The sequence below is a fragment of the Tiliqua scincoides genome, chromosome 3 (genome assembly GCF_035046505.1).
Source record: "Tiliqua scincoides isolate rTilSci1 chromosome 3, rTilSci1.hap2, whole genome shotgun sequence".
In the NCBI taxonomy this organism is placed as follows: Eukaryota; Metazoa; Chordata; class Lepidosauria; order Squamata; family Scincidae; genus Tiliqua; species Tiliqua scincoides.
In genome coordinates, this window is record NC_089823.1 from 131257289 (window position 1) to 131282800 (window position 25512).

Consider the following 25512-nt stretch of genomic DNA (forward strand, 5'->3'; position numbering starts at 1 on the left):
CTTCTTCTTCTGCATCAAGCCTTCCTTCTGCATCTAGCTACTATACTTGTTTGTTGTATTCATTGCTCTAACTCTTTGCTGCCTCGAGATCTAACTTTCAAACCCTCAGAGTGCTTCTGCTTTTAAAACTCTCCATCAGGCCACAAGATATAGTCTTGTGTGTCTCCCACCAAGCACCAAGGCCCTCAAAAGCCTTGGGTGCTCCCCAGAGCAGCATCCTGCGCTGCTACAAGTGATACTGTGTTTTTATTCAAAATTAACATTTAAATTATAATCACTTTAAAAGTGTACATATAGGTGATATAGATAGTATAGTGTAAGGAGATGACGCCACAGTCATTACCCATGTACAAACACACACCCATTAAATAATAAATAAAAACCAAATAAAACTGTTTTAATTATTTTGCAGATTTTTATTTTTTTAAAATGAGAAATGCAGCAAGTGGTGTTATGTGTTTTTATTTTGATATCACCGTTTTCTCCCACCTGTGTCTAAAACACTTGAACACTCAAAAGTGATTGCAAATGTATTAGGTTCAAAGATACTTCCTAAGAGAGAAATGATGCATGCAATTCCAATCCCAGGCGGAGTCTCCCCTCTTGAATTTGAATGAAGGAAAATTATTATGAGGATGCTCAGATAAAAGTTATTGCAAATAGAATAAATAAGAATAAGAATGACTGACGATTAATTTAATAGTATGTACATGGATGCAGCACACTAGGTTTCCCTTACTAAAAGTATGCACTCACCACTGTCGGTGATTATACTGGGTTTTTCATTTTGTATCGCCTTTGCAAAAAATCACACAGGTCCGATACGATGAGATACAGGTCTTGGGTATGTTCAGATGGCGTACAGCATAATATTTTCACTAATTTGTGAAAGTTGGCTAAAATGCTTTTGATTCTCAGAATCCTGGAGGGACTTAATGACTCTTCCTCATCTTCAGGCATTGTAAGAAACTGCAACTTGTTTTGATCTTTGAGCTGCAAAAACACATTGGGGGGGGGGAAAGCACATTAGTTTTCAACACAATCTGAATGACCATTAAGACTACATTTACACAGAGAGATTCTTCTTTGATTTCAGTGTTAGATTTTGTTCAGGAAGTCAGTGCTGGACTTCCCCAACCCTGCACTGTGGGGCAAATGTCCACGATGGTGCCCCCCCCCACAGGATGCTGCTCCCCCTGCATGTAAATCTGCCCCCACTCACCTGGAGCGAAACAGATCCTCACGCAACTTCAGGACAAACCAGGAAAGTCATCTGAGGCTTCCCTGCAATCTTAAACTGTGCTTCTGGCAAACTGGAAGCACAGTATTTGACCATGTCGGGAGCCTCAGTGAAGCTTCTGCTCTGTCCTAGTGGCACAAGAGGCTCCGTACCCAGGGCATTTGCCCCTTTCACATAATGGCAGGTCCACTACTGCAGAAAGTGCTCCTAGACTTGGAAGCTTACATAGTTCAGCCATTCAAGGGCTACTTCCAATGTTATGTTTCCATATCAAAGTCAAAACCAGAATCTGTTATAACACTGCTAGAGATACAAATGTCATGTTAGCGATGATAGGTCATGAAGGCACCACATCCTTCTCTTCCAGGAGAATCCAGAAGTGAGGTCATGACTTACGTGACATTATGATGTGTGATATCACATCACTGGCCTAGGTTCTGGGGCCCTCAGCTGAATTTTCTATGCATGGTATGTGTGAGTGAGTGAGTGTTGAGCAAGGATTTATTCAAAAATGTAATGTCTCCAAATCTAGCTTGAAGTGTCCTCTACCACTTTTTGTTGTTTTGTTGAACATACAGACCAGCCATTCATTTGTTTAGGATTTTGAGTCCCTAGCACAATATGAGAAGGAAGTACATTCCTTCTTTCCATACAGGAAAATGGAGCACTAATGAGAGAAACAAAGCTCAGTTCATTCTTTGCCAAGGCTTACTAATTCTTTGGATTTCCATTTGAGAGCATCTTTAGATTTAGGTAATTAACGCATTTTGACAACTTCCATATTCCTCCAAGAGGGCAAATGGTTGAGATTCCCAATTCATGCTTACAAACACAACAACTGCAGGCACTTACTTTTAGCCTTGCCCCCACATTCAGCTGGAGGCAGTCATGAAGCTTAGTAAATGTTAGGAAAATCTGGTCCTGGCTTTCAACTTTAACCTGAATGTGAACATTTAATTGAATGGAGATGGGCTGGAAAGGAGGTGCATGAATATGGCAGCCGGTGTCCCACCAGTTCCAGTGTTTCAGTTGAATTTTCTGCCGATCAAAGTAAGAGCCAGAGCGAAGGTCCAGAGTCATCCTATGGAAAATGACCAAATTAAAACAGGAAAAGTTCTCGTAACTTCTCATGGGTTAAGAACAGCTATGACAGAAAAGTTGCCAAGCATCCTCCTCAAACCACACTGGTCTCACAACTGAAGGGTTTTTTGTACTATCTCTTGTTTCCATGTAGACATTTGTACAAGCTGAGATTAAGTATATTAATGTCAACGTTAATGTCTTGGGGGCCTCCTTCTTTACTGGGAAGACTATAGCAAGAGAGAGCTGGTGCTCTTAGGTAAAGTTTGACTGCAGGGAACCGTTGATAGGAGAAATGGCTTTTAGCTGAATGAATGTGACTGCTACTCATTCCCTCAGAGCAGGGGGTGTCCAAACTTTTTGGCAGGAGGGCCACATCATCTCTCTGACACTGTGTTGGAGGCCAGGAAAAAAATAATTAATTTGCATTTAAAATTTGAATAAATTTAAATTTATAGAAAGGAATATTAGAGATGGAACTTAAATGAACGAATGAAGGTCTCTCAATAGCCCAAGGACTTAGGCCTTTCGCAAAGCAAGGCTGGCCTTTCCTTCACTGCTGTTGCTACTTCACATACATGAAACAGCAAGCAGCAGAGGGAACCCTTAGCCTGAGGTTCATGTGAGAAGCTGAACAATCAGCCTTCATGCTGAGAGCAGTCATGAGGCCAGTGTGGGCTCCAGCAAGTCTCTGGCAGGTCAGAGGCTCATTGGAGACTGAGGGTTCCCCATGGGCCGAACCATGGGTCCCTGAGGGCCGCGAATAGCCCCCGGGCCAGAGTTTGGGCACCCCTGCCTCAGAGGAAGATTTCTCAACCCATGGGAGGTAGTGGAATAGAAAATAAACCCATAACTGTAATCTTGTCTGATCTCAGAAGCTAAGCAGGGTCAGGCCTGATTAGCACTTGGATGGGAGACCGCTTGGGAATACCGGGCGCTATAGGCTTATACCATAGTCTTTCAAGACTGAAGGTTGTCAACCAACTGTAATGTACCTATGTATTAAGTAGTATTTTTTCTCTGGTTGGTTGGTTGGCAACCTTTAGTCTCGAAAGACTATGGTATAAGCCTACAGCACCCAGTATTCCCAGGCGGTCTCCCATCCAAGTACTAACCAGGCCTGACCCTGCTTAGCTTCCAAAATCAGACGAGATTGGGCATGCTGCCGTATCCATCCAATCTTATTTGCCTCATTAATATCCAGCATTTTGCTCTTTTGCTAGTTTCAACAAGTTTGCTTGCATACACAGAAGGTGCATTGTTGCCTGCTGAGAGCTGTTCTCCTGTAGGAATTAAAGGTGTTTTGACTATACCTGGGGAGCCATTTCTGAAGGGGTACTCAGTGGCATTCATGCAGCTCACTGTGTGTGATCCTGCCAATCATTAATTCTCAGCATAATCCACCTTCCAGATTTGTAACGATAACAGGCTGGGGATCAGGCGGGTGATGAATTGTATCCCAGCCATGTGAAATCTGCCATTATCCATTTTGCAGGGCAGGTTGCCTTCCACACCATCATACAACAATGTGACAGAAATTGGGTAAGTTACGATTCTTTGGGTGGTGACCCATGTAGAAGGAGCATGCTGGCACTCTGCTCTGGGTTTTTCATATGTGCACCTTTTTAAAGGCTGAGTCAAGGAAGTGGCTGTTCTTAAGACTGAAAAGGGTTTAGGATTTAGGATTTAAAAGATATAGCATATTGATTAATGGTATATGCTGAGCAAACTATGATTCACATCTCCTATTTATGGTGAACACAGATGTCATGTGGCAGAAGAAACATCAACGTATAGGATGAAATGAAAAACTTGGGTTTTTTCAACCATGGTGTGAGCCCAGTTTTCTTCCTCCATGTTTGCATGACAGATGTGCACAACGAATGAGAATAAGCTGCCAGTATAGTCTCTCTCTCCCTGTGATCTGGGCAGGTAGGGTGCCTTCCTTTTCCATTTTCTTTCCTAAAGGGCTGTGTGCATATTTATCAGTTTATATGTTGTTTTGAAACAATGCAAGCTTGTAGAGCACTGTGAACACTCTTGGCACACAGTAATAAGAATATTTGAAGTGTTGCAGATTTGCTCCATCATCATCCATACCCTCCATAATATTCCTTATATGACTCTATTCCCTATTGCAGGGCTTTTCAAACTGGGGCGTTGTGACGCCCCAGCCTGCGGGCCCTGGCGCCTGCCCCCTTAAGGGGCGGGGGCAGCCTGGAGGCAGGGAGGAGGCAGAGGCACGATTCCCCAGGATCGCGCTGCTCAGGGGGGCAGCAGGGGCTTGGGTACATGGGTACATGGGCTTCCGCTAAAGCAGAAGTGGAGCGCATCGCTCTGCATTTACTTTCACTGCTGCAGGGAGCCCTGGTGCAGGTCGCGCCGGGCTCCCCACACCCCTGAGAGGCTGCAGGGGCTTGGGTACGTGTACCCAAGCCCCTGCAGCCCCCCTGAGCAGCGCAATCCTGGGGATTGTGCCGCTGCCTTCCCCCGCCCCTGCTGCCTTCCCCCTCCCGCCCACGCAAGAACTTAGTGGCTTTCAAACTCCCAGAGAGTTGGAGAACCACTGCCTTATTGCAACTCAAGCCTGAAGAATTGCAGTTGGTAAAAGCTCACCTTGGAAACAAAAAAAGAGTATGTTTTTATAGAGTAGCAAAACTACCTCTGCCATTTCCACAATGGAAATTTTTGTATGAGTTCTTAATCAAAACGCACTACTGTAGTTGGTTTTAGGCAAATGCTATACAGGCATGCAACGTTTAACAACCTTCTACTTAAGGATGGATATGATAGGGGCTCTTAATGAGGCAGTTAGGTCTCCCATAGCCTGCAATAGAGTGTCTATTTACACAACAGAGAGGCTCTCTTAATGCAAAGAAGAGGTAGGGAGTATCTGTTTACACAACAAAGGCACTAGATTGGACTGAATGCTCACTTAATGACCTAATCTCATAACAACAGGGATCAGAGAACATATCCCTGTTATTAAGTGGTGCACTCCTGTATAAATGCTTATCATCAGTAAAGCCAAATTCAGATTCGACCACAGAAATCTTTGAAAATTATTTTAGTCAAAAGTAAGCCCACTGTGTTCAGTAAGACTTGGTTTGTAATCCTGTCTTACTGGAAACAAATTTGTCTAGCCATGTCTATATACAGTACATGGAAAATATACACATGGAAAGATCATCTCATTTCTCATTATGCACTTAAATATTATTTGAAGATCTTTGTGTCAGGAAATATGCAAGCATCGCCAGTCAAATTTTTATAATGAAATCGAGGCTACCCTACAAAAATCTAAACTTGCATCCTTTCATGTGAAAGAAGCTCTTGGGCAGACTTTTTGCTTACCTGAGATTTCCATTCTGATGGTAGTATGCTGCATACCCCTGGTTTGTAAAGAATGCCTGGACTTCATGTTGAGCGCTGTCACTTAGAATGATGTATGAGAACTGAACGGCTTTTACATAGGTTATGAGGATAGCAATATTTCCTGATGGGTAACTAATTAAGAGCTAAGGAAAAAAACCCTCTCTTCACATATGGACTTCATGTTAACTTTGTCACACACTTTACTGATTGTGCTTCCACCAACTTCAAACATGGTATATATTTTTCTACCCTAGGAGTACTGTTGGCCATGACTAAGTGATACATTGAGATGTCAAAAAAATACTTCCTTTTGTTAAGGGAATGGCAACCGAGTGAGGGGATTCTGATCCAGAGCATCAATGTGCTTCACAGCACTTTTGGGCAAACTCAGCGCTGGAAAGTTGGATAGGGTTGGGCCCTGAGTCTCATAAAATGGTGGATGGATATGACTACCCCTGGCAAAGGGGAATGATCTCCATCACTCACTGGCTTGAAATCTTATCACTCTTTCCACACACTTTAGTGACAGTGACTAGTGTGAATTGTAGATCTGCAAAATGCCATTGTTTTTCTACCCAGGGAAAAAAAAAACCCTCAAAAGTGGAAACATTTCCAAACTGCTCATCCATATCCATCTAAGAGTCCAATTACGCTGGATATTAAACTTGGCCTGTTCCATCTGGAAAAAGAAGGTAGAATATCTTCCCATCAGGATAATATCTTTTCACAGTCTTGGTAGAATGGCAAATCTGAGGAAAAAGCAAAAGACAGAAAAGAAGTGGGGAGGGCAAAAGCAAGCCTGCTTGCCAGCAGTCCTGCATACAGTCAGCATAAGCATTTGGTGATAGATGCTGGTGTTAGAAATATATCAGAGGAGGGAGATGGGCTGTTCAGACAAAAGGAGTTTATGAGTACAAAAAATGATAGCCAGTGGCAAGTTATGAGCACTGAGGCAGAAACGTTGGGGGGAGGGAGTGATAAAACAATCATGAGATTAAGAAGCTCCTAATAAGTTGATTATTACAAATTGAGTACTTTTTAGCAGGGCCTCCAAGTGGAATTTTATCAGGGGGTACAAATTTTCTTTTGGGCCCCTTCCCAAAGGGGTGAAACAAAGCAGGGGACGGTGATAAGATGATTGGCAGAACAGGGGGGGGGGAGGGTGGCAATAGCCAGGAAAGTCTTTGGAGCCCAGGTCTACTGGACTTTCCCAATGCAGAACCCAGGTCTACCTGCCTGCACCGTGTCTGCAACTAAGTACAGAAACCAGAAATTTTAAAGTCTCTTTAAAATCTTTTGAATACAGGAAATCATTGCAGAAAATTAGCATCATCGTATTTAGGCCCACACTAGAATGGAAAATGTCCTGTTTGCACCAACACATACTTCTGTAGCAGCTGTAGCCCCACATCTATATTCCTAAGCTCCTATACACTCTTTCATAGCAAGCAGATCTACACACCAAAGAGCTACTACAGCAGGCCAGTTTCCTCCCAGATGTGACACTGTGTTCAGAAGTATCATGTATGCATTCTCAGCCCAGCAGATATGGCTTGTGGCAGCAGCTGTCATTTCATGCCCAGCATCCCACGCAGTCAGTGAGTTTGGGTGAGATCCAAAAATGTAAGATCCTAAGAAATTTCTGGGCCCCCTCCACTGGCTCCTGGGCCCCCTTTTTGACCCTCAGCCCAGGTACAAATTATCCCCTTTACCCGCTTTATCCCTTTACCTCTCATGAACCTTGCTTGTTAGCAATCCTACACTTGCCTACTCAGAAGTAAGTCTCATTGAGTTCAACAAGGCTTGCTTCCAGGAAAGTGTGTATAGGATTGCAACCTGTGAATAGTTGCCATAGGGAGGGGGGGGACAGGATGCATATCTCCAACAGCTTTCTTTGACATCTGCCTCCACGGAGGGAATCTTTGGATGCCACTGCAGACACTAGATGGATAGACTAGGAAACCCCTGGTTTGAATGAGGTACAGAGCAGATCATGTTCCTTGAGACATTCCATGGAGGCATTCCGTGGAGGGTCAGAAGGAGTTGTTGCTGCAACATGCCCATTCAACTTGGCAGTTCTCAGGCTGAAAGGAATAGGAGTTGTTCCTGGTGCTCACCTCCTTCAGAAGAGAGACAGGCACAGAGACCAAGGAAGGGTCTTCCTGAGGTGGGTGGATGGGTGCATGGCAGCCTGAGATCTAGTGCTTGCTGATATATGGAGGCGAGCATGGCCCCCACAAAATGTGTGGCCTTTGGTAAAGGGGTGCAGGTGACAGCTGTGTAAGAAGAAGCGTGGAGCACTGCATTCTTTCTGTTTAGGCAGAAGATAGTTACTAAAAACAAGAAATGTGTACAGCTGATCCCAGGCCACCTCTTAAATTATTTTCCTCTTCAGCGTGGCAGTGTTCAGCGTGGCTAACCTGAATACACTGGGGCACTCAGAGGCACCCCCATTAGATGCATGAGCCTATCTCCATTAGGGGGTCCACCCACCTTTAACTGTTCTGCTTTGAACTCCAAGTCTATCTCCAGCAGTTCTTCAGGACGTGGACGTTTCTTCTTGACAATTTGGGGGGGCTTGGGTGGGTGGTCTTTTAATCTGAATGCAATTTTGATACCTGAAATAATTTTAGAAGAAGAGCTAGCAGGTAACTATGGCAAACGGTTCATGAGGCTCTTGTTTTTACCCAAAGGTAAAAAAAGGTGGAATGCAGAAAACTGTTAGGGCAGGCCTGGTTGCTCCACTGCTTTATCCCTCCACCTTGCCTGGAGGTTGGGAAGGATATCTGGTGAGGATTTTCAGCAAAGAAAACATGGCAGAAAATTGCGCAGTGGAAGAGAAGAACAAAATGGAAGATGGGGCAGCTACAGCTTCTCTGCAGGAGTTGGAGGGATGGGTGGGGGTATGACCTGGAGTGGCGAGATGCCCTGGATTCTGAAGATCATATAAGCCTTCTACTCACATGGGCCATATTTTATATATTGCCTCAATACCTCCCTGTAGTTTTCAAAACCTCGATCTTCTAGCCTAGGAATAAAATACATGAAAGTAAATTTCAAATCTTTGAAAATAATACTTAACAAGTGACACAGTCTTTCAGGCATATGCCCGGATGATCGTTTACAGTAACTAGGCTGGCAAAGCTGGTGGAATAAGGTCTGGAATAGAGTCAGAACATACAGGCAGCGAGCTCTCTAACTCATGAACCTCTTTTCCCTCACTACTGAAGGGATGGGTCTGGATCTGTCAGCCAGGTTGCAGCTCAGGGGTACTGTTTTTGCAGTCATCCTTTTTGGTTTTGAATGATTCCAGAAAGTTTTGCTGATGGGACACTTGTTCAGTGCCCTGGCTTTTGACATGTGGGATGCCACAAAGTTCTATCCTGCCCCTAAGTTTTTTAATATCTAATTAAACTTCTGGAAGAGGTCATACAGCATTTTGCAGCAGAATGTCAGTATGCAGATGATTCTCATCTCTATCTCTATAGGCGAGCTAATCCTAGGGTGATCATAGAAATCCTGGAGCGCTGCCTAGAGGCAGTTGGGGACTGGATGAAAGTAAACCAAACTTAAATCTGACCAAAACAGAGGTCCTCTTGGTTTGGAAACCAATGATGCAGGTTTTGGACTACTGTACCAACCTGCTCTGAATGGGGCTGCACTCCCTCTGCAGGAGTAGGTTCTCAGCTTGGAGGTCCTCCATCGCTTCTCCTGGATTGCCAGGTGGCAGCAGTGACCAGGCCTTTTCCTAGGTTAGGCTGGTTCTCCAGCTGTGGTCATACTTGAATTGGATAGACCTAACCATAGCAGTCAACTACTGTAACATGCTTTGTGTGGGGTTGCCCCTGAATACTGTCTGTAAACTGCAGCTGATGCAGGACACTGCAGCCCACGTGGTTTGGTACGAGCCACTGCTCCAGCAGTTGTGCTGACTACTAGTTCATTTCCAAACATAGTTCAAAGTCCTGGTTTTAGCAGGAAATGAAAATTTTAAGTAAAAAAAATAATAAAGGAGGAATATGCAGATCCCTTGAATTAGGGACTGGGTCAGGAGACTGGATTCAAGAGATTTCACAGCCTCTTGTGCTTACTGTGAGGGCAAATTGCAATGCATATGGAAACAGGTGCCTTCACTCCAGTAGGACAGAATCAGGTTTTGATCCCTTCCCCACTGTAGAACAGCCAGAGAGAACCTGGTTCAAGATGGCCCCATTTTTAAAGTCCTCTCTAATGTAGCAGTCAGGAAACCTAAGGGGGAGAGGAGTACTGTCGTTTCAAGAGCTCGAGGAAACAACTCCAAAGTCACTTACTCCTGTTTCAATTGCTTTTTAGTGTCACTCTCCAACACTGTCTGTGAAAGATGTGGATGAGGATTGATGTCAATCTCACTTCCGGAGGAATCCTGTTCCATGAGCTCTTGTATTACACAGTGGAAAATGTCCTTATATGTTCTGCAACAGAGAAACTACAAAAGGCACAATACATGAGATAGAAGATATCCACCAGCCTGCATCCTGGGGTTTGGTGCCTGCCATTTAGTAACCTCTGAAAAAGCACATGGCTCCCTTTGAAATAATTGTGATAAGCTCACACAGGCATTTTTGCAACATCATCCTATGCTACTCAGAAATAAACTCCAATGACTTGAATGGGACTTACTCACAGATAAGAGTGTATAGAAGATTGTAAATCGAGTCTCTTTCTAGTTCAGAAAAGTATCCAGTAGACTAAATGAGTAAAAGTGTTTCTTATGTTGCTTATCTGCAGGCTGCAAGCTTCCATGACAGTAATCCCCACTGAACATGGTGGGATTTTTTTAGTAAATACACCATGGACCAGGAAGTTAGGCACATATTGGCCACCAAGGGCAGGTAAGAGCAGTGGTGGTCTAAATGCTTAGCTTGGAAGTGGTACGTGGTATGTGCAGAGGCAGCTAAAGGGTGTTTGAATTGGGAAAAATGTTGTTTCCTTTGGATAAGAGAGCTCTGGAAACTTGTGGTATCCCTCTATTTTCTGTAGTTTTCGTTATTAACTACTTTGGGCATTATTTTATGCCAGAAAGGTGGGATAGAAATGCGTTTACCGAAGAACAGATAGATAAATAAGGCTGATACATACACCTTCCACCCTCTCTGGCTGCTCCTCCAGTTCCTCCGGTGATGGGAGAGGCTTTAACATGCTGGTACAAAACTCACAGCAACCAAGTTGGCAAAGGTCAGTGATGGAATGATCCTCAAAAGAGAAAGACAAACAGTTTAAAACGAAAACAAAACTAGCTATTCACTTGAGAAAACACATACCTGACTGTAATTAGCCACAGAGTCATGTTTTCCTGAGCTGACACTGTACTTTTTTGTGATTCTGGGCAAATAGAATTTAATAGTCAGTCCAGCACAAAGTGGCTAAGTTGAGATTCCTGAAATGTTTTGCTTTCATTTAACAGATACTCACTGAGCTTTCAACTGTGAAGAAAAAAAAAAAACTTTAAAGGTAGTGGACATTTTCTGTGGATGGACTGGAATTACTTTATTCAGCTTAGAACAAAGAGTCTTGTGCCACTTTAAAGACTAACACTTTTACTGCAAAATCCTAACCTGCATTGGAACAACCAGGCCACAGTGCCTCCACTGTATCCAGTGCAGGTTAGGTACAGGATGGAGGTCACCTCAGGTTAAGGGGATATGTTCCCCTTACCCCATGTTGAGCCCCAGCCTACCCTATGGGGCTACTTGGATCTGCACCAACAATTTAGCTGGAGCAAAGCTGAACAGCCTATGTAAGGCTGCAAGGGCCAGGAGTGGGGGTTCAGTTCTGGTATGCGCTGCCACAGCCAATCCTACCCCCCTCCCATACCCGATCCATCTCCCATTCCACCCTCCAATCACCCAAAGCCCCCCTCTCCACCCCTGGAATGCCCTCCTGCCACCCTCTCCCACCCCAAGCCACCCACACAAACCTACCCTGGCTGGCCAGTGCAGGGGCTGAATCTGGCCCTCCAGATCTGGCATGGGCCTCCATGCTGGACCAGCCAACTCCTGAGTTGGTGCAAATGTGCCTTATAGCATGTCTGTGACACTTGTGAGCCAGCACAGGAGGCCTGCACTGGCTCAGAGTGTTCTTTGGATTGCACTATTATAGCACAAACTATTCTGAAGTCAGCCCCATTAGTCATGGACCATTAAATTCAATGGGACTTACTCCCACAGAAGTATACATAGGACTGCACTTATTGTAGCATATTCTTTCGTGGGCTACAGTCCACTTCATCAGATGCATGATCTTTTTACTTAGAATAAATAGATTTCTTTGGAGTATTTATTAAACAAAATAATAGCATCTTAGTTTTTTGGGGGCTGATATGGGATACTTTGTTCTTAATGCTATTTTTAATGGTTGTTTTAATGCTGGTTTTGTTTTTAGTTTTTTTGCTTTTGATATCCTTTCTATTGCTCTTATGTCACTGCTTTTTAAATAAGTAGGTGCTGTGTAATCTGCCAGTTGCTGGATTCTGCTGCTATGTTGAGGTTTATAGAATAGGATGTATTTTGCTTTTTAACTTTATATGTTAATCTTTGTAATTTACTATTGCTGTATTTTTGCTAACGACTACTGGCTCCAGCTCTGTTCCGAGATACAGATAGCAGCTGACACGGGCAACATCAAGGGGATGTATGATGGTATCAAGCAGGCCTTAGGTCCAACACAGAAGAAAATTGCCCCTCTGAAGTCTGCCGCAGGCGAGGTCATCCAGGATCGGGTGCAGCAGATGGAACGCTGAGTGCAGCACTACTCTGAGCTATATTCCAGAGAAAATGTAGTCACCGAAGAAGCACTGAACAACATTGAGTGCCTGCCTGTGCTGGAAGAGCTTGACAGTGAACCAACCCTAGAAGAACTTCACGTGGCCCTGGACTCCCTTGCCTTTGGCAAGGCACCTGGAAAAGACAGCATCCCTGCTGAAGTCCTAAAGTGCTGCAAAGAGATCATCGTCACTGAGCTGCATGAAATCCTCTGTCTTTCCTGGAGAGAAGGTGGAGTACCTCAAGACATGAGGGATGCAAACATCATCACGCTGTACAAGAACAAAGGCGACAGGGGTGACTGCAACAACTACCGTGGCATCTCTCTCCTTAGCGTTGTAGGAAAGCTGTTTGCCCGAGTTGCACTGAAGAGGCTCCAGGTACTTGCAGAGAGCATCTATCCAGAATCGCAGTGTGGATTCCAAGCCCACAGGTCCACCACTGATATGGTATTCTCCCTTAGACAACTGCAGGAGAAATGCAGGGAACAGCGATAGCCACTCTTTATAGCCTCCATAGATCTCACGAAGGCTTTCGACCTGGTCAGCAGAGACGACCTCTTCAAGATTCTCCCCAAGATCGGATGTCCACCCAGACTCCTCAGCATCATCAGATCTTTCCACAAGGACATGAAGGGCACTGTTGTCTTCGATGGCTCCACATCAGACCCCTTTGACATCCGAAGCGGAGTGAAGCAGGGCTGTGTTCTTGCGCCAACCTTGTTTGGGATTTTCTTCGCTGTCCTGCTGAAGTATGCCTTTGCAACTGCAACAGAAGGCATCTATCTCTGGACCAGATCAGATGGAAAGCTCTTCAACCTCTCCAGACTGAGAGCAAAGTCCAGCTAAAATGTCTGCGTGACTTCCTCTTTGCCGACGATGCAGCTGTCACTACTCACTCTGCCAAAGATCTCCAGCAGCTCATGGATCGTTTTAGCAAGGCCTGCCAAGATTTTGGACTGACAATCAGCCTGAAGAAAACACAGGTCATGGTTCAGGATGTGGACTCACCTCCCTGCATTACAATCTCTGCACATGAACTGGAGGTTGTCCATGACTTTGTGTACCTTGGCTCAACGATCTCCGACACTCTTTCTCTCGATACCGAGCTAAACAAGCGCATTGGTAAAGCAGCTACCACGTTTTCCAGACTCACAAAGAGAGTCTGGTCCAACAAGAAGCTGACGGAACATACCAAGATCCAGGTCTACAGAGCTTGCGTCCTGAGTACACTTCTGTACTGCAGCGAGTCATGGACTCTTTGCTCACAACAGGAGAGGAAACTGAACACTTTCCACATGCGCTGCCTCTGATGCATCCTCAGTATCACCTGGCAGGACAAAGTTCCAAACAACACAGTCCTGGAACGAGCTGGAATCTCTAGCATGTATGCACTGCTGAAACAGAGACGCCTGCATTGGCTCGGTCATGTCGTGAGAATGGATGATGGCCGGATCCCAAAGAATCTCCTCTATGGAGAACTCGTGCAAGGAAAGCACCCTACAGGAAGACCACAGCTGTGATACAAGGACATCTGCAAGAGGGATCTGAAGGCCTTAGGAGTGGACCTCAGCAGGTGGGAAACCTTGGCCTCTGAGCGGCCCGCTTGGAGGCAGGCTGTGCAGCATGGTCTTTCCCAGTTTGAAGAGACACTTGGCCAACAGTCTGAGGCAAAGAGGCAAAGAAGGAAGGCCCATAGCCAGAGAGACACATCAGGGACAGACTGCACTTGCTCCTGGTGTGGAAGGGATTGTCACTCCCAAATTGGCCTTTTCAGCCACACTAGACGCTGTTCCAGAACCACCATTCAGAGCGCGATACCATAATCTTTTGAGACTGAAGGTTGCCAACAATGAATGATTTTTATATATTTATTACTGATATTGTTAGATGCCTTGAATGCCACTGAGGAAAGGCAGGGTAGAAATATTTTAAATAAATAAGCATGATTTTCAGTGCAGACATAACTCTGCCTGCCTACTGAAGATTACACTCCATGCATCTGATGAAGTGGATTGTAATCAATGAAACCTATGATTTTTACACAAGTCATGGTTTTTGCTGCTACAAGATAACAGGGTGACATCCCTCTGGAAGTGGTTCATTCTATTCAGGTTCCAGGCCTTCTACATGGATCTCTAGTTCTTGCTACCCTCCTTCTACACATATATTGCCTGCAGTATTTTGAATAAATCTACATCCCCCATGGGTAATTCATCCTACTTGGGTAAGTAGGATTCATCCTGCTTGGGTATATGAGTAAGTACAATGCTACTACATGCATGTTAAGCTTAATGATGGGGGTCATGTTAATTCCCAATTGATCTCACTTCTGTTGTGATATTATTACAAATTCACTAAATATCGTAAAAGAACATGAACATGGTTCTCTGTACCAAATGGGTTCCCAATCTAAAAACAAAGGTGGAAGGGAGATGCCATCTGGTAGCTGCCGGAATAGATGCTATGCTGGGCTGAACAAGGACAGTTACTTTCCCTCTGCTAATTATAAGAGAACACACCATTTATAAGCAGCCTGTTAGCTCAGCTGGAAGGGCAAAGGTATGATCTCACCTCCATTTCACTTGGAGTCGGCACCTCCATCTCAGCCTCCTCTTCAGAAGAAGAAGAAGAAGAAGAAGAAGAAAAGTCCTCTTTATAAGTAGTTTCCAAGCAAATATAGAGGAAACATTTTTAGAAGGGCAGGGAAAGGAGAGAGAGAAATAAAGAGAGAGAGAGAGAGGAAAACAAAGTTAAACCATGATATGTGTTTTAATCGTTACATTTGTTGTGCAAAATGTAACCCAACATTCCTTGCTTACATAAGACTTTCTTCCTGGAACCAGGCCTGTCCTGCATGGCTAGAGGCTCGTCAATCCCAGAAGCCAGGAGTGTCTCAATAAAGGAACACGGGAGGAAAGATGAATCTGCACCTCCAGTGTACAAGTCCCATATTCCCCTGGTTGAGTGCCTCTCTGCCTGTCATCCAGTGAGGCACAGGGGATCCTCTGTTTGCCTGGTCTGCTAAATTCAGTCACTGGTGTAATTGCACTAACCCTTAACCAGCCTGAGGGGGACTTTCAATAGTTGGGGAAGAATTGGGCAGGAAAAACACCTCTTGGCTGCTGCCAGTCCAATCTGAGCATTTGTGTTTAAGTTGATAAATTGCTCCTTGTGCCCAATTGAGTCTATTGTCTTGGCCACTCAGCCCTGGAATATTTTTGTTTTCTTTTATTCCGAAAGATAAAATTGAACCTACTGAACCCTTAGACTTTACACTAGATTTCCCCTTGATCTTGATATAGCAAGCTGCCACTCCATCCAAATCTCCAGGAGTTGGTGTACCTTGGGCTCTCTACCTATGGATGAGAACTCCTAGCAACTTGGTTTTTTGCCTTGAGGCTCCAGCCACGCTATTTGAAACCTCATCAACCAACTCCAGTTCAATAGACATAGAAAAATAACCTTGGCTTTTGCACCATCTCTCTCCACCTCCCCCTTCACATGTAGTCAATGTGCAGCAGGCTCCTAAACTTCAGTTTCTTTTCCTTTTTTTTTTGGGGGGGGGGGGGAGAAGTGCCATCTATTTTTTTTTAGCCAAGGTTGCAGTAGAGCCCAAAGGTTTTCCTCCAGACTCTTTTAGGTATAGAGCCCCCAATAGGTCAATCAGGGCCTCGAAAACAATCAAACCCCTTTGGTTTTATTTTGGGATTGACTCTTTGAATGAATGGAGTGATGAGTAAAAATGCTATATGGTGGGGTACAAGCTTGCCTACCCCCAGTTAGCGAAGTGGTACTCCACTCATTGCAGAGGTTAACCAATCAGTTTGGAACCTGATCCTTTATTATTGCAGGTCATGCTGCAGTTGTATGCTCATGTTTCAGCCGGTTTTGCTGATGCACGCACTTGCTCTCTCTCTCTCACACTTTCTGTCACACACACACTTAAAGAACTAATTTACATTTCAAATTTGAATAAATTTACATAAATAAATACATTAGAAATGGAATTTATATGAATGAATTAATTTTACTGAGCTTATTTATAATACACATGCGAACTATAACACAGGAATGTAGAACCACATGAGAACTATGAACTGTTTGCCACATACCTCTTGCGCAATGAAAACATACAGACCAAGCCAGAAACATATGGAGACATAAGTTGTTCAGAGGCAATGGTGTGTGTGTGTGTGTGTGTAAAAGAATGTCCAGGGAAAAGCAGAAAACACATGGTGACTATAAAAGGTCACCATGCTCTAACTTGGCCTGCTCTAACTTGGCCTGCAGCTTGCATCTGGCAGTCATGACTGGCACAGTCTTCAATAGTCTCTGACAGGCCACAAGTTCATTGGAGACTGGGGGCTCCCTGCAAGCTGGATTGGGGTCCCTGAGAGTCACAAATGGCCCCGGGCCAGGGTTTGCCCACCCCTGTTCTAGACTGTAGAGACTGGTTTGAATCGGGAGGTTGTTGGGAAGACTCAGACTTTACATATATGCAGGGTTGATGGGTCACCAACCATCCCCTAATTCCCCCACATCCGTTGTGCCCTCTGTCTTTCTCTTTTCCACTAGGTTTAAATACTGGCACCACAAACAATAAAAGTTAATGACATTTTTACCTGCCTTTCCCCCCTTCCTAATCACTCCCAATGAATCCCTTCAAACAAAAGCATTCTTTTTGTGCTCCATAAATGTGCACATATTTTTGGGCTTTACATATCCTTTATACATCATTGTCTCAATTATAGCAGCGATCTGAAGCAGACTTGAGACTGAAAATCATAACATGAGAGGGATCCCTAAAACAAGCTGGCTTTTAAGGCTGTGGACCTTAGAGGTGGTTGAAATGCAGCTGGAAAGGCAACCACTGGGTAGGTTTCAGCTAAGAGCATATGAAGCTGTTTTACTGATGGGCAGCCCAATCCTAACCTGTGCTGGAACAGGCAAGCCACAGTGGCCTGCACTATATCCAGAGCTGCACTGTATCCAGGTCTGGGCTGCAGTTCAACTTGCAGTATAGGGAATTAATTCCCCTTACCCCAAGTAATGTGACAGCCATCCCAATGGGCTACTTGGACCTGCCACATGAAAATAGGTGGCGCAGATCTGAGCAGCCCAGTACAAGGCCAGGCTGCCTGGGAGTGCTGGATCCCAGTCCCACCCCCCTCTCCCGGGCCCGGTTCACCCACTGGCCTGCTCACCACCTGCTCTCCTCTCACCCCAGAACGCCCCCATTCTGCCCTCTCCAGACCTCCACGTCCACCTGACTTGGCTAGTGCAGACTTACCTGCCATTGGCGCAGTGGAAACCAGATTTGGCCTCCTGACTCCTGCAGTGGCGCAGAAGTGCCTTATTTGTGTCAACCTAACTGGGAGTAGGCTTGTGCTTTTAGACAGACCATTGATCCATCTAGCTCAGTGCTGTCTGCTCTGCTGGACTGTGGCTCTCAAAAGTCTCAGGCAGAGACCATTCCCAGGCTTGCTGCTTGACATTCACTTTTTAAGTGGTAATACCAGGAATATAAACTATTCATCTCCTGTGCATGTACTTGTGGTATGAGCATAGGTTGACTTACAGCTTGGCTTCTGTATCAAAAAGCTCAGGGTATGCCTGCTGGGATCCCTTCACAACGTTTAGCATGACATGGCATACCTTTACTCTCTGATTCAGTCTCATCTCCTTCTTCTTCTTCCACGCTACCAGATGGTATCTCTGTAGAACAAACAACAACAAGGCAGCAATCTTCAATCTTGGAAATAAGTCCCACTGAAATCAATTAGTGAGATCTAGTAAATGTGGTTAGGAGTGCAGGGGTGGTGTGAATGTGGAGTCCAGCCAAGTTGCAAAAGAAGCACCACTCATCAGTTGGAAAGTAGATTGATGGCTGACGATGTCATTGGCTGACAATTGTCAGATGGGAATGATGGGTTGGGCTGGTACTAGCCCATAAAGGCAGTCAGGCGAAACATACACTGGGTGGAAGGAAAGAGATAGGAAAGACCAGAAGGGAGGAACTGGTGCTCCTCACCCACCTCAAGTGGGTGCTCCTCTTCAAGTGGGTGCTCCTCTTTTATTTAGAAGGGGAGAGTAAACTGGCCCTCCTCACCCCAGCAGTATCTTTCCTAGTGGCTGTCTGCTGGTTCTTTTGCAACTTTTTAGATTGTGAGCCTTTTTGGGACTGGGAGCCATGAGTTATTTCATTTTCTCTGTAAACCGCTTTGTGAATTTTTCGTTGAAATTTTTCGTTGGTATATAAATAATGATAATGATAATGATGATGTTATTATTAACAACAGCAACAACAACAACTGGAGAAGGGGGAACAGAAGGTACATTGGCAGGGGGAAAGAAAGGAGGAAGACCAGAGGAAAAGAAAATTCCCTGGATGTTGAGTTGCTTTCTTGGGTAGTGGAGGGGTCTGTGATAGCTGTGAGACAATCCTGGGCAAAAGATGAGGATTGATTATGGACAGATGTTGAATATAATCTTAGCAAGCAAATAGACCTGTTAAAACAGATGTGAGCAACATGAAAGCTCTTGTTTGGGTTTTTTTTTGGCAGGTCAGGGGTTATATTGGCCATTAAAACTCAAGTGAATCCGATGACAGGCTTTGCCCTGGTGCTTGTAGGATGTCACCATCATAGAATTACTGTGAGATCAAAACACCTCAGCAAGGTTTTATTTTAAGCTTTAGAGCTCTCTCTGGACAGGTCGTGATGTAGTAAGATATACGAACAGCCCTATCCTACCCTGGGTCAACCTGCATGGTGCTAGTCTGCTAACACAGCATCCTGCCTCTTTTGGGTCAGATGGGGACCAGGCCAGACAGGAAGGGGCTAGTTCACACATGCATGTACATCACTTGGTTAACCAACACTTGGATGACTTTTAGATGTATGTGTAAACTGAGCTCCTTTGGAAAGCATTGTCTTTGAGGTGGTGATAGGGAAGTTCCACATGTGGTGGCTCATTCTTGCACACAAATCTGATGCCACAGATGTCAGAAGGTAATTATGTACATGTGAATAGGCTCTATAAGGGTATGTTAATTGGTTCAGTGACTTTTCATTGAGAAGTATTAACTCATTGAGGGCCCAATCCTATCCAACTTTCCAGAGTTGATGCAACCAGGGACATGCAGTGCAGTACATGAGGCAGAACCACCCCATTGTGGTCCATGTAAAAGCAGCACAGCTGCCCTGCCTGTTTACACCTGAGAAAGCTGGTCTAAGGAGAGCCTCATCAGGTGTAAGAAGGCAGGGCAGCTGTGGTGCCTTTCCAAGGACTACAATGGGATAGTTCTGCCTCATCTGCACTGCATATCCCTGTGTGCAATCATGCCAAAGGGGTATGCAGTGCATCCTGCATTGGAGGGGCAGTCATGGAGGCTTCTTTAAGGAAATGTTCATTCCTTTACCTTGGTGCTGTATTGCAGCTGCATTGGTGCTGGAAAGTTGGGTAGAATTGGGCTCTAAGATTCACTGTTAATTCCATGAATTCCATGGATCAAAGATTAGTAAATCCTATCAGGTGAGGATCATAAAGTGAACCTCAGTGTGGCATCAGCTACTTGTACACCTCAATCCTACTAAAGAAATATTTTTGTTCTGTGTTACAACCCACCTTCTTTTTCTTCCTCCTCACTTTTTTCCTTTCCATCCATGTCTTCATGGCTTGGCTTCCTTTTCTCTATATGAAAAATACTGGTATTATTCCAATAAGTGGTATTATTTGTACGAGTACATACCAATTTTTTCACAATTTTGGCCATTAGTGTCAAGCTCAGCTTGTTGATACCCCCTGTATCCCCCTTAGCTAAGCCACTGCCCTGAAGGTATTTGCTCCAGAAGGCACCCATATGTTTTCCTGCTGGGACAAATAGCAGCTTGGGGGAATGATTTTCATTGGAGGAGACACTGCAGGAAGTATTAACTTTGCCCCACCACTTGTGCCACTGTTTCGGGGCCCTTACAGCTGCTAGTTTTTAAAAGGCAGAAATACAACAACACATCTCTTGTTTCCTCTAGTTTGGTCTTTGGCTGCAAGTAGACATGTTGTCAGATCTGTGACCCAGTTCTACTTCTTCTTCTTCTTCTTCTTCTTCTTCTTCTTTTTTAAACATCGCAGCAGCAATAGAAAGCATCAGAATCCAGTGAAGATCCCAACAGGGCTTCTTCACTCTGAGCTTGTTTCCTGATAAAAAATCCCCCCAAGCCTTCTCTTAAATAAGCCTTAACTTTATTTTTAAAATTTATAACCCACTGTAATATTGTTGCCCCAAGGGGCCAAGGGCATCCATGGTCTCCCTGGCAACAGGGACTGTACACAGTTCCCAATCTTATGCACCTGAATCCCACTTCCTTACAATGTCATCTGCCTGTCAAGCCCACCCAGCAATCCCTGCCTACCTTTGCCTCTCCAAATGCAGGCAGAAGGAGGGGAATTACCAGATTATCAGGTAATTTACCCAAACCTTCCAATGGTTCCTGAAGGTAGCCCAATTTCCTCTGGTCAACCAATAAGCACACACTCCAGCAATGTACTTAAAGTTTATTAAAGTAAGAAGTTATGTTAGTAAGTAAGAAGAAATCCTGGGCTCTAACAGGAGAGCTCCAAACAGTGAGTGACATACATTTTAAAGGCAGCAAGAACAAAAAAACTATTTATATGACTAAATTCTGAGTCCCATCATACAGCATCAGTGTTAAGACAGGGTGTCACGCTGCACTCCAACCATGAATCACACCACAACAGGCTCACTTCTCCCACTTATATAGCTAATGCCCAGTCCAATTTTTGATCCAGTCCAATGAAGTAGCCTTAATTCTGTTCAGTCATGATCTGTCTGTTGGACTAAGCAGAACCCAGCTTCCTTATGAGTTTACCTTTTTCACTTGCATCCAAAGATGAGGTTGAGTAACTCCATTCTGTCTGAGTCTCCAAATCTGCAACTTGGCGTTTTCTGCCATGAGAAAAGAAGGGTTCAACAAGAATCTTCCAGTGAAAACCATACACCCCCGCATATCATTGGGGAGGGAGCTAAAATTCTGAGTTTACCCTGAGTTTACCCTGTAAATATAACAGCTGCCCTCAGGATCATTGGGGAATTTGTGCAGAAAGATGTCTGTTTGTACACTGGAAATACCATCCCTTCTTTCCAAATGGTTTTGGAGAAAGTTCTCTGCAATTATGAAGCCTACACTTTTTCATTTTATTCTAATGTTGAGATTCTAAAGAATTTATATGAAATTATCACTGGGGTCCAAAAATTCTGCCGATGTCTGGAAAAGAAGCACAGTCTTCTAACTGGATCTGAAGTCAAATTCCATCGTGATACTACAACAATATTACATGCATTTTCAAAACAGATTTCTCAGTCATCAGACTGGATGAAGTCATGTAATAACTCAAGCTTTATTGAAATTATTTAAAGGCCAGAGCCTTCCTGCTGGTGCTGGCAGCCACAGGGATGCCCATCGGAAAGGGAGTCCGGCACAGGGGAAGGGGTGGAAGGAGTAGGGAGGGGACAGAATGGGGAGGAGATGGGGAAGGGTGGGTGGATCAGGCCTGGGAGGGGGGCGGGTTTGGTGGCAATGGCTACCACTGAATCCAAACACCCTTCCTGGGTCTGATCTGCCTGCAAGTGTCAACATGGACTTGGACCTTAGCCAGTGATATTGCTGGTGCAAGTTGACCCATAGCAGCTGCTGGAACTTACCCAGGGGCAAGGGGACTTCCTCTAGCAGCCAAAATTTCCCCGTGGGATCAGGCAGAGGCTGGGCCAGTGCCACTGCATCACCATGCTGGGGTTTCAATAGGACTGGGCTGTTTCTAACAGACACCCCCCCCCCCCGCTGAATGCCTTGACCAGAACTAACCAGGCTGGTCTGCTCAGCAAATGTGGCATTATTGCAGCTTGATGTGCACATGAAACTTTTCTTAGGATAAGAATGTTTCTAATGTTTGCACATCAAACTGCTGCTAAAAGTACAACTGCAGTTCCGGTTGAAAAGCCAGCCATTTCCATGCCGTCCTTTAGAATTGAGCTCTGCCTCCTGTCCTACCCTGTCTCCAGTTCCCCCCATCAAGGACCATTATCCAATTAGGAGCAAGGCATGGGTGCCAATTGTCACATGGAAAGGAACTCATCTAAGGGAATAGCTGTACTCGGTACACTCAATGATGCTAATGAGCTGTAGAGAAGAATGAAAAGAATTGTCCTTACTTGACAGACCCAACCTTGGAAACTGATGATGGCAAAGAAGTTGTCCAAAAATCTGAAGGAAGTAGAAAAGGGCTTCTTTAAAGTCAACAGAATCAGACAGGCAGAAGGTTGTTGCTATTTTACTAGCTTTGTTTGGTTGCTGGTAATACCTTCTTTTTATAGCCTGGAAGCAATTATGAAGTCCAGCGAGAACTCTAAAGTTCTTGCCCTTTTCATGTCCACAACAATCCTCTTAATTAGAAGCCATGTTTAGTCCCTTTTTACAAATGAGGACCTGCACTTGAGGAATGGCAACTTGTTCATTCAGGTGGCCTCAGGTATTGTTTTTGCTTTATTTCAGATGAAAAAAGGAGACTTCACTGTCCCACTTACAAAAATAAAGAGCTTACAAACCCAAAACATCCTGGACGTATGTGTGTGTTATATAAACAAAGAAGATCATTCTTTGTTTATATAACACACGTTTTTAGGGCTACATGCATGTAGTGCTGAAGGTTTGTACCCCAAAACCACTAGCTCCTAATTTTTTTAACCAATGGCTCCCTTGACCTATTGAGGCATTGGCCAGGGCTCCCCAATATGGCTACAGTCCTAAACATTGTATAGGGTGGCAGGTTTTTCGTGGGAGTTGCCACAGCTCACAGTTTGGGAACCACTGCCCTAAACCTTTATCCTATAAAAAGAGTGTATGCACAAACGTCTGTTTCCAAACATGTATATCATATAGATATGCTTTCCAGGACTGGCTGTAGCTTCCCACTGAGTCTAGATACAAGTCGTTCAAGTTAATAGAGGGGGAGTCTTCTTGATGTCCTCATGGGGACCCAGCTAATCAGAAAAGTGCATATCCTGCTGCTGCTGCAAATGATTCTGGAAAGGAAGTTATATTTAGACTGGATGTAAGGAGGCCATTTCCTGATTAGCCCCTTCACTCTGTGCCAGTTGTGCCTGTCTTTTCCCTAAGAGTCAAGTTCAGCCAATCTATCAGCCAGTTTCTCAGTGGTCTACACAGTATGATGGAAGAGGGGACCTGCATGAGCTTGTAGCTTCTCTGCCAAGAAAAGGAAAATTGGATGTCATTTCTCTAATAAAGAATGAGTTGCTTAACACTTGTATAGGTCTCATCCTCTGAAGTTATATGAACTGGTTCTTAGACTGAAAAATGAAATTCTTTTTAGTCTTGATAGTTATTTGAAATAGCTACCAGTTCTGGTGGTGCTCATTCCATTTTTATCAATAGCAAACAAGAGTATAGTCCAGGAGGACAAGGTGAAGCACAGTTCAAAGGTTACTCCTACAGCATAATCAGTGACATCATCAGCAGGGGTAATCAGGTGCTGCCTTTTAAACGTTTTTCAAAACTGAGAAGAAGTGTTGGGCTCAGAAAGAGGCAAACTGAGATATTTGTCTAGGGCAGTCGTTCCCAAATGTTTTTTTGACTGTTGGCTCTCTTGACCTACTGGACCATTGGCTGCAGTTCCCTCTTAGGGCTACTATACATTGTATAGGCCAGTAGTTTTTTTTTTTGTGAGGATTCTGCGGTTCCCTGGCTGGTTTCCGTGGCTGCCCAGGGAGCCATGGCTCACAGTTTGAGAACCACTGGCCAAGGGGCATAAGTACCTATCTGCCCTGCCAAGAGATTCAGATGGATGATGTATAGGGGTGGGGGAGGGATGGATGAAGAAAGGCAAAAGGCAACTCTGAATCATGTCCCCCAGGGAGGGGAGCTGGGACTTGTTTACTTCAATATATTGGATGAGAGAGCAAGACACAGACAGTGGAAATAAGGGGTACTAACATTGAGTAAACATGTTCTAACAGACCTTTCATACTTGGGAGTTTATTACTTTACCATTTTTTATTCTTTGTTTCAAACAATTGCAGCTACCCCAAGGGTCTGGAATGAAATATAACTTCATTTAAAGATGTAGCCAGGGCTGGCCCACCCATGAGGCAAACAAGGGGCTGACACCCGCCACTTCCCTCTCATTCCACAGCTGCGGATGGAGCCAGCCACCTTACCAGCCCCTTCCATGGCAGGTCTCTTTCATCAAAGCAGGAAATGTGGGGCACACTGGGATTGCTCCCAGGGCATCTCCTGCTTCATTGAAAGAAGCTACAAAGGGGAAGGAGCGTTACTTTCCAAATCTTGGAGTGCAGCAGTCTGGCCCCTTCCTCCATCGGGCTCTTGAAACTAAACAGGAAACGCCAAGCTCCCTGGATGCACCCCAGCATGGTCTCCATTTCCTGCTTTGATTCATGGGGAACCCAATCAGTTCAACCAGCCCTGGAAGTAGCTCAATACATTTCAGAGTGCAAATAACTGCCCCAGGAGAAGATAACACTCTCAGGAGCAATTAAGAAATAACACTCTCAGGAGCAATTAAGACACCAGGAAATAATATGCAGCTGTTAGAATATACTACCTTTACTTGAAACAACATCTGATTTTTCTGGGTAACCTTCACTGGTATTTGGTTTGGGAGGATGAACTTCAGCAGCCTTTGCTTTTTCATCTGACAGTTTCTGGTCCTTGCTTCTATCTGTACTGCTCCCACTCTCATTCAGAAGGGAACTACTCTGCTTCATATATGCTTCTATCGACCATCTAGCTAGGGCAGATTTAGAAGTAGGGTACTCCTCTTGTAGTTTTTTAACATTTTCAACAGTGAGAAGCAAGCTGGAAGGCGTGGGATCCACGGACTGGCCTTCGGAAGGAGACTGGGCAGATTCTGATTGGGACTGGTCTATGCCACCAGGCTCGGGCTGATTTTGTTCGTCAGACAT

At 44.6% G+C, this 25512-nt stretch overlaps 1 protein-coding gene across 1 annotated transcript; it reads right to left on the reverse strand.

Annotated features, from left to right (window-relative positions):
* Positions 1 to 768: 768 nt before the first annotated feature.
* Positions 769 to 25512, reverse strand: ERICH6B (glutamate rich 6B). Its single transcript, XM_066621376.1, has 14 exons — positions 25152 to 25512; positions 22726 to 22777; positions 21386 to 21462; positions 20124 to 20189; positions 18153 to 18212; positions 15069 to 15109; positions 10814 to 10927; positions 10006 to 10160; positions 8659 to 8723; positions 8189 to 8313; positions 6356 to 6444; positions 5675 to 5827; positions 2093 to 2321; positions 769 to 993 (listed from the first exon to the last, which is right to left on the reverse strand). Exons 1-14 carry the CDS (start codon positions 25510 to 25512, stop codon positions 769 to 771), a joined length of 1812 nt encoding a protein of 603 aa, XP_066477473.1.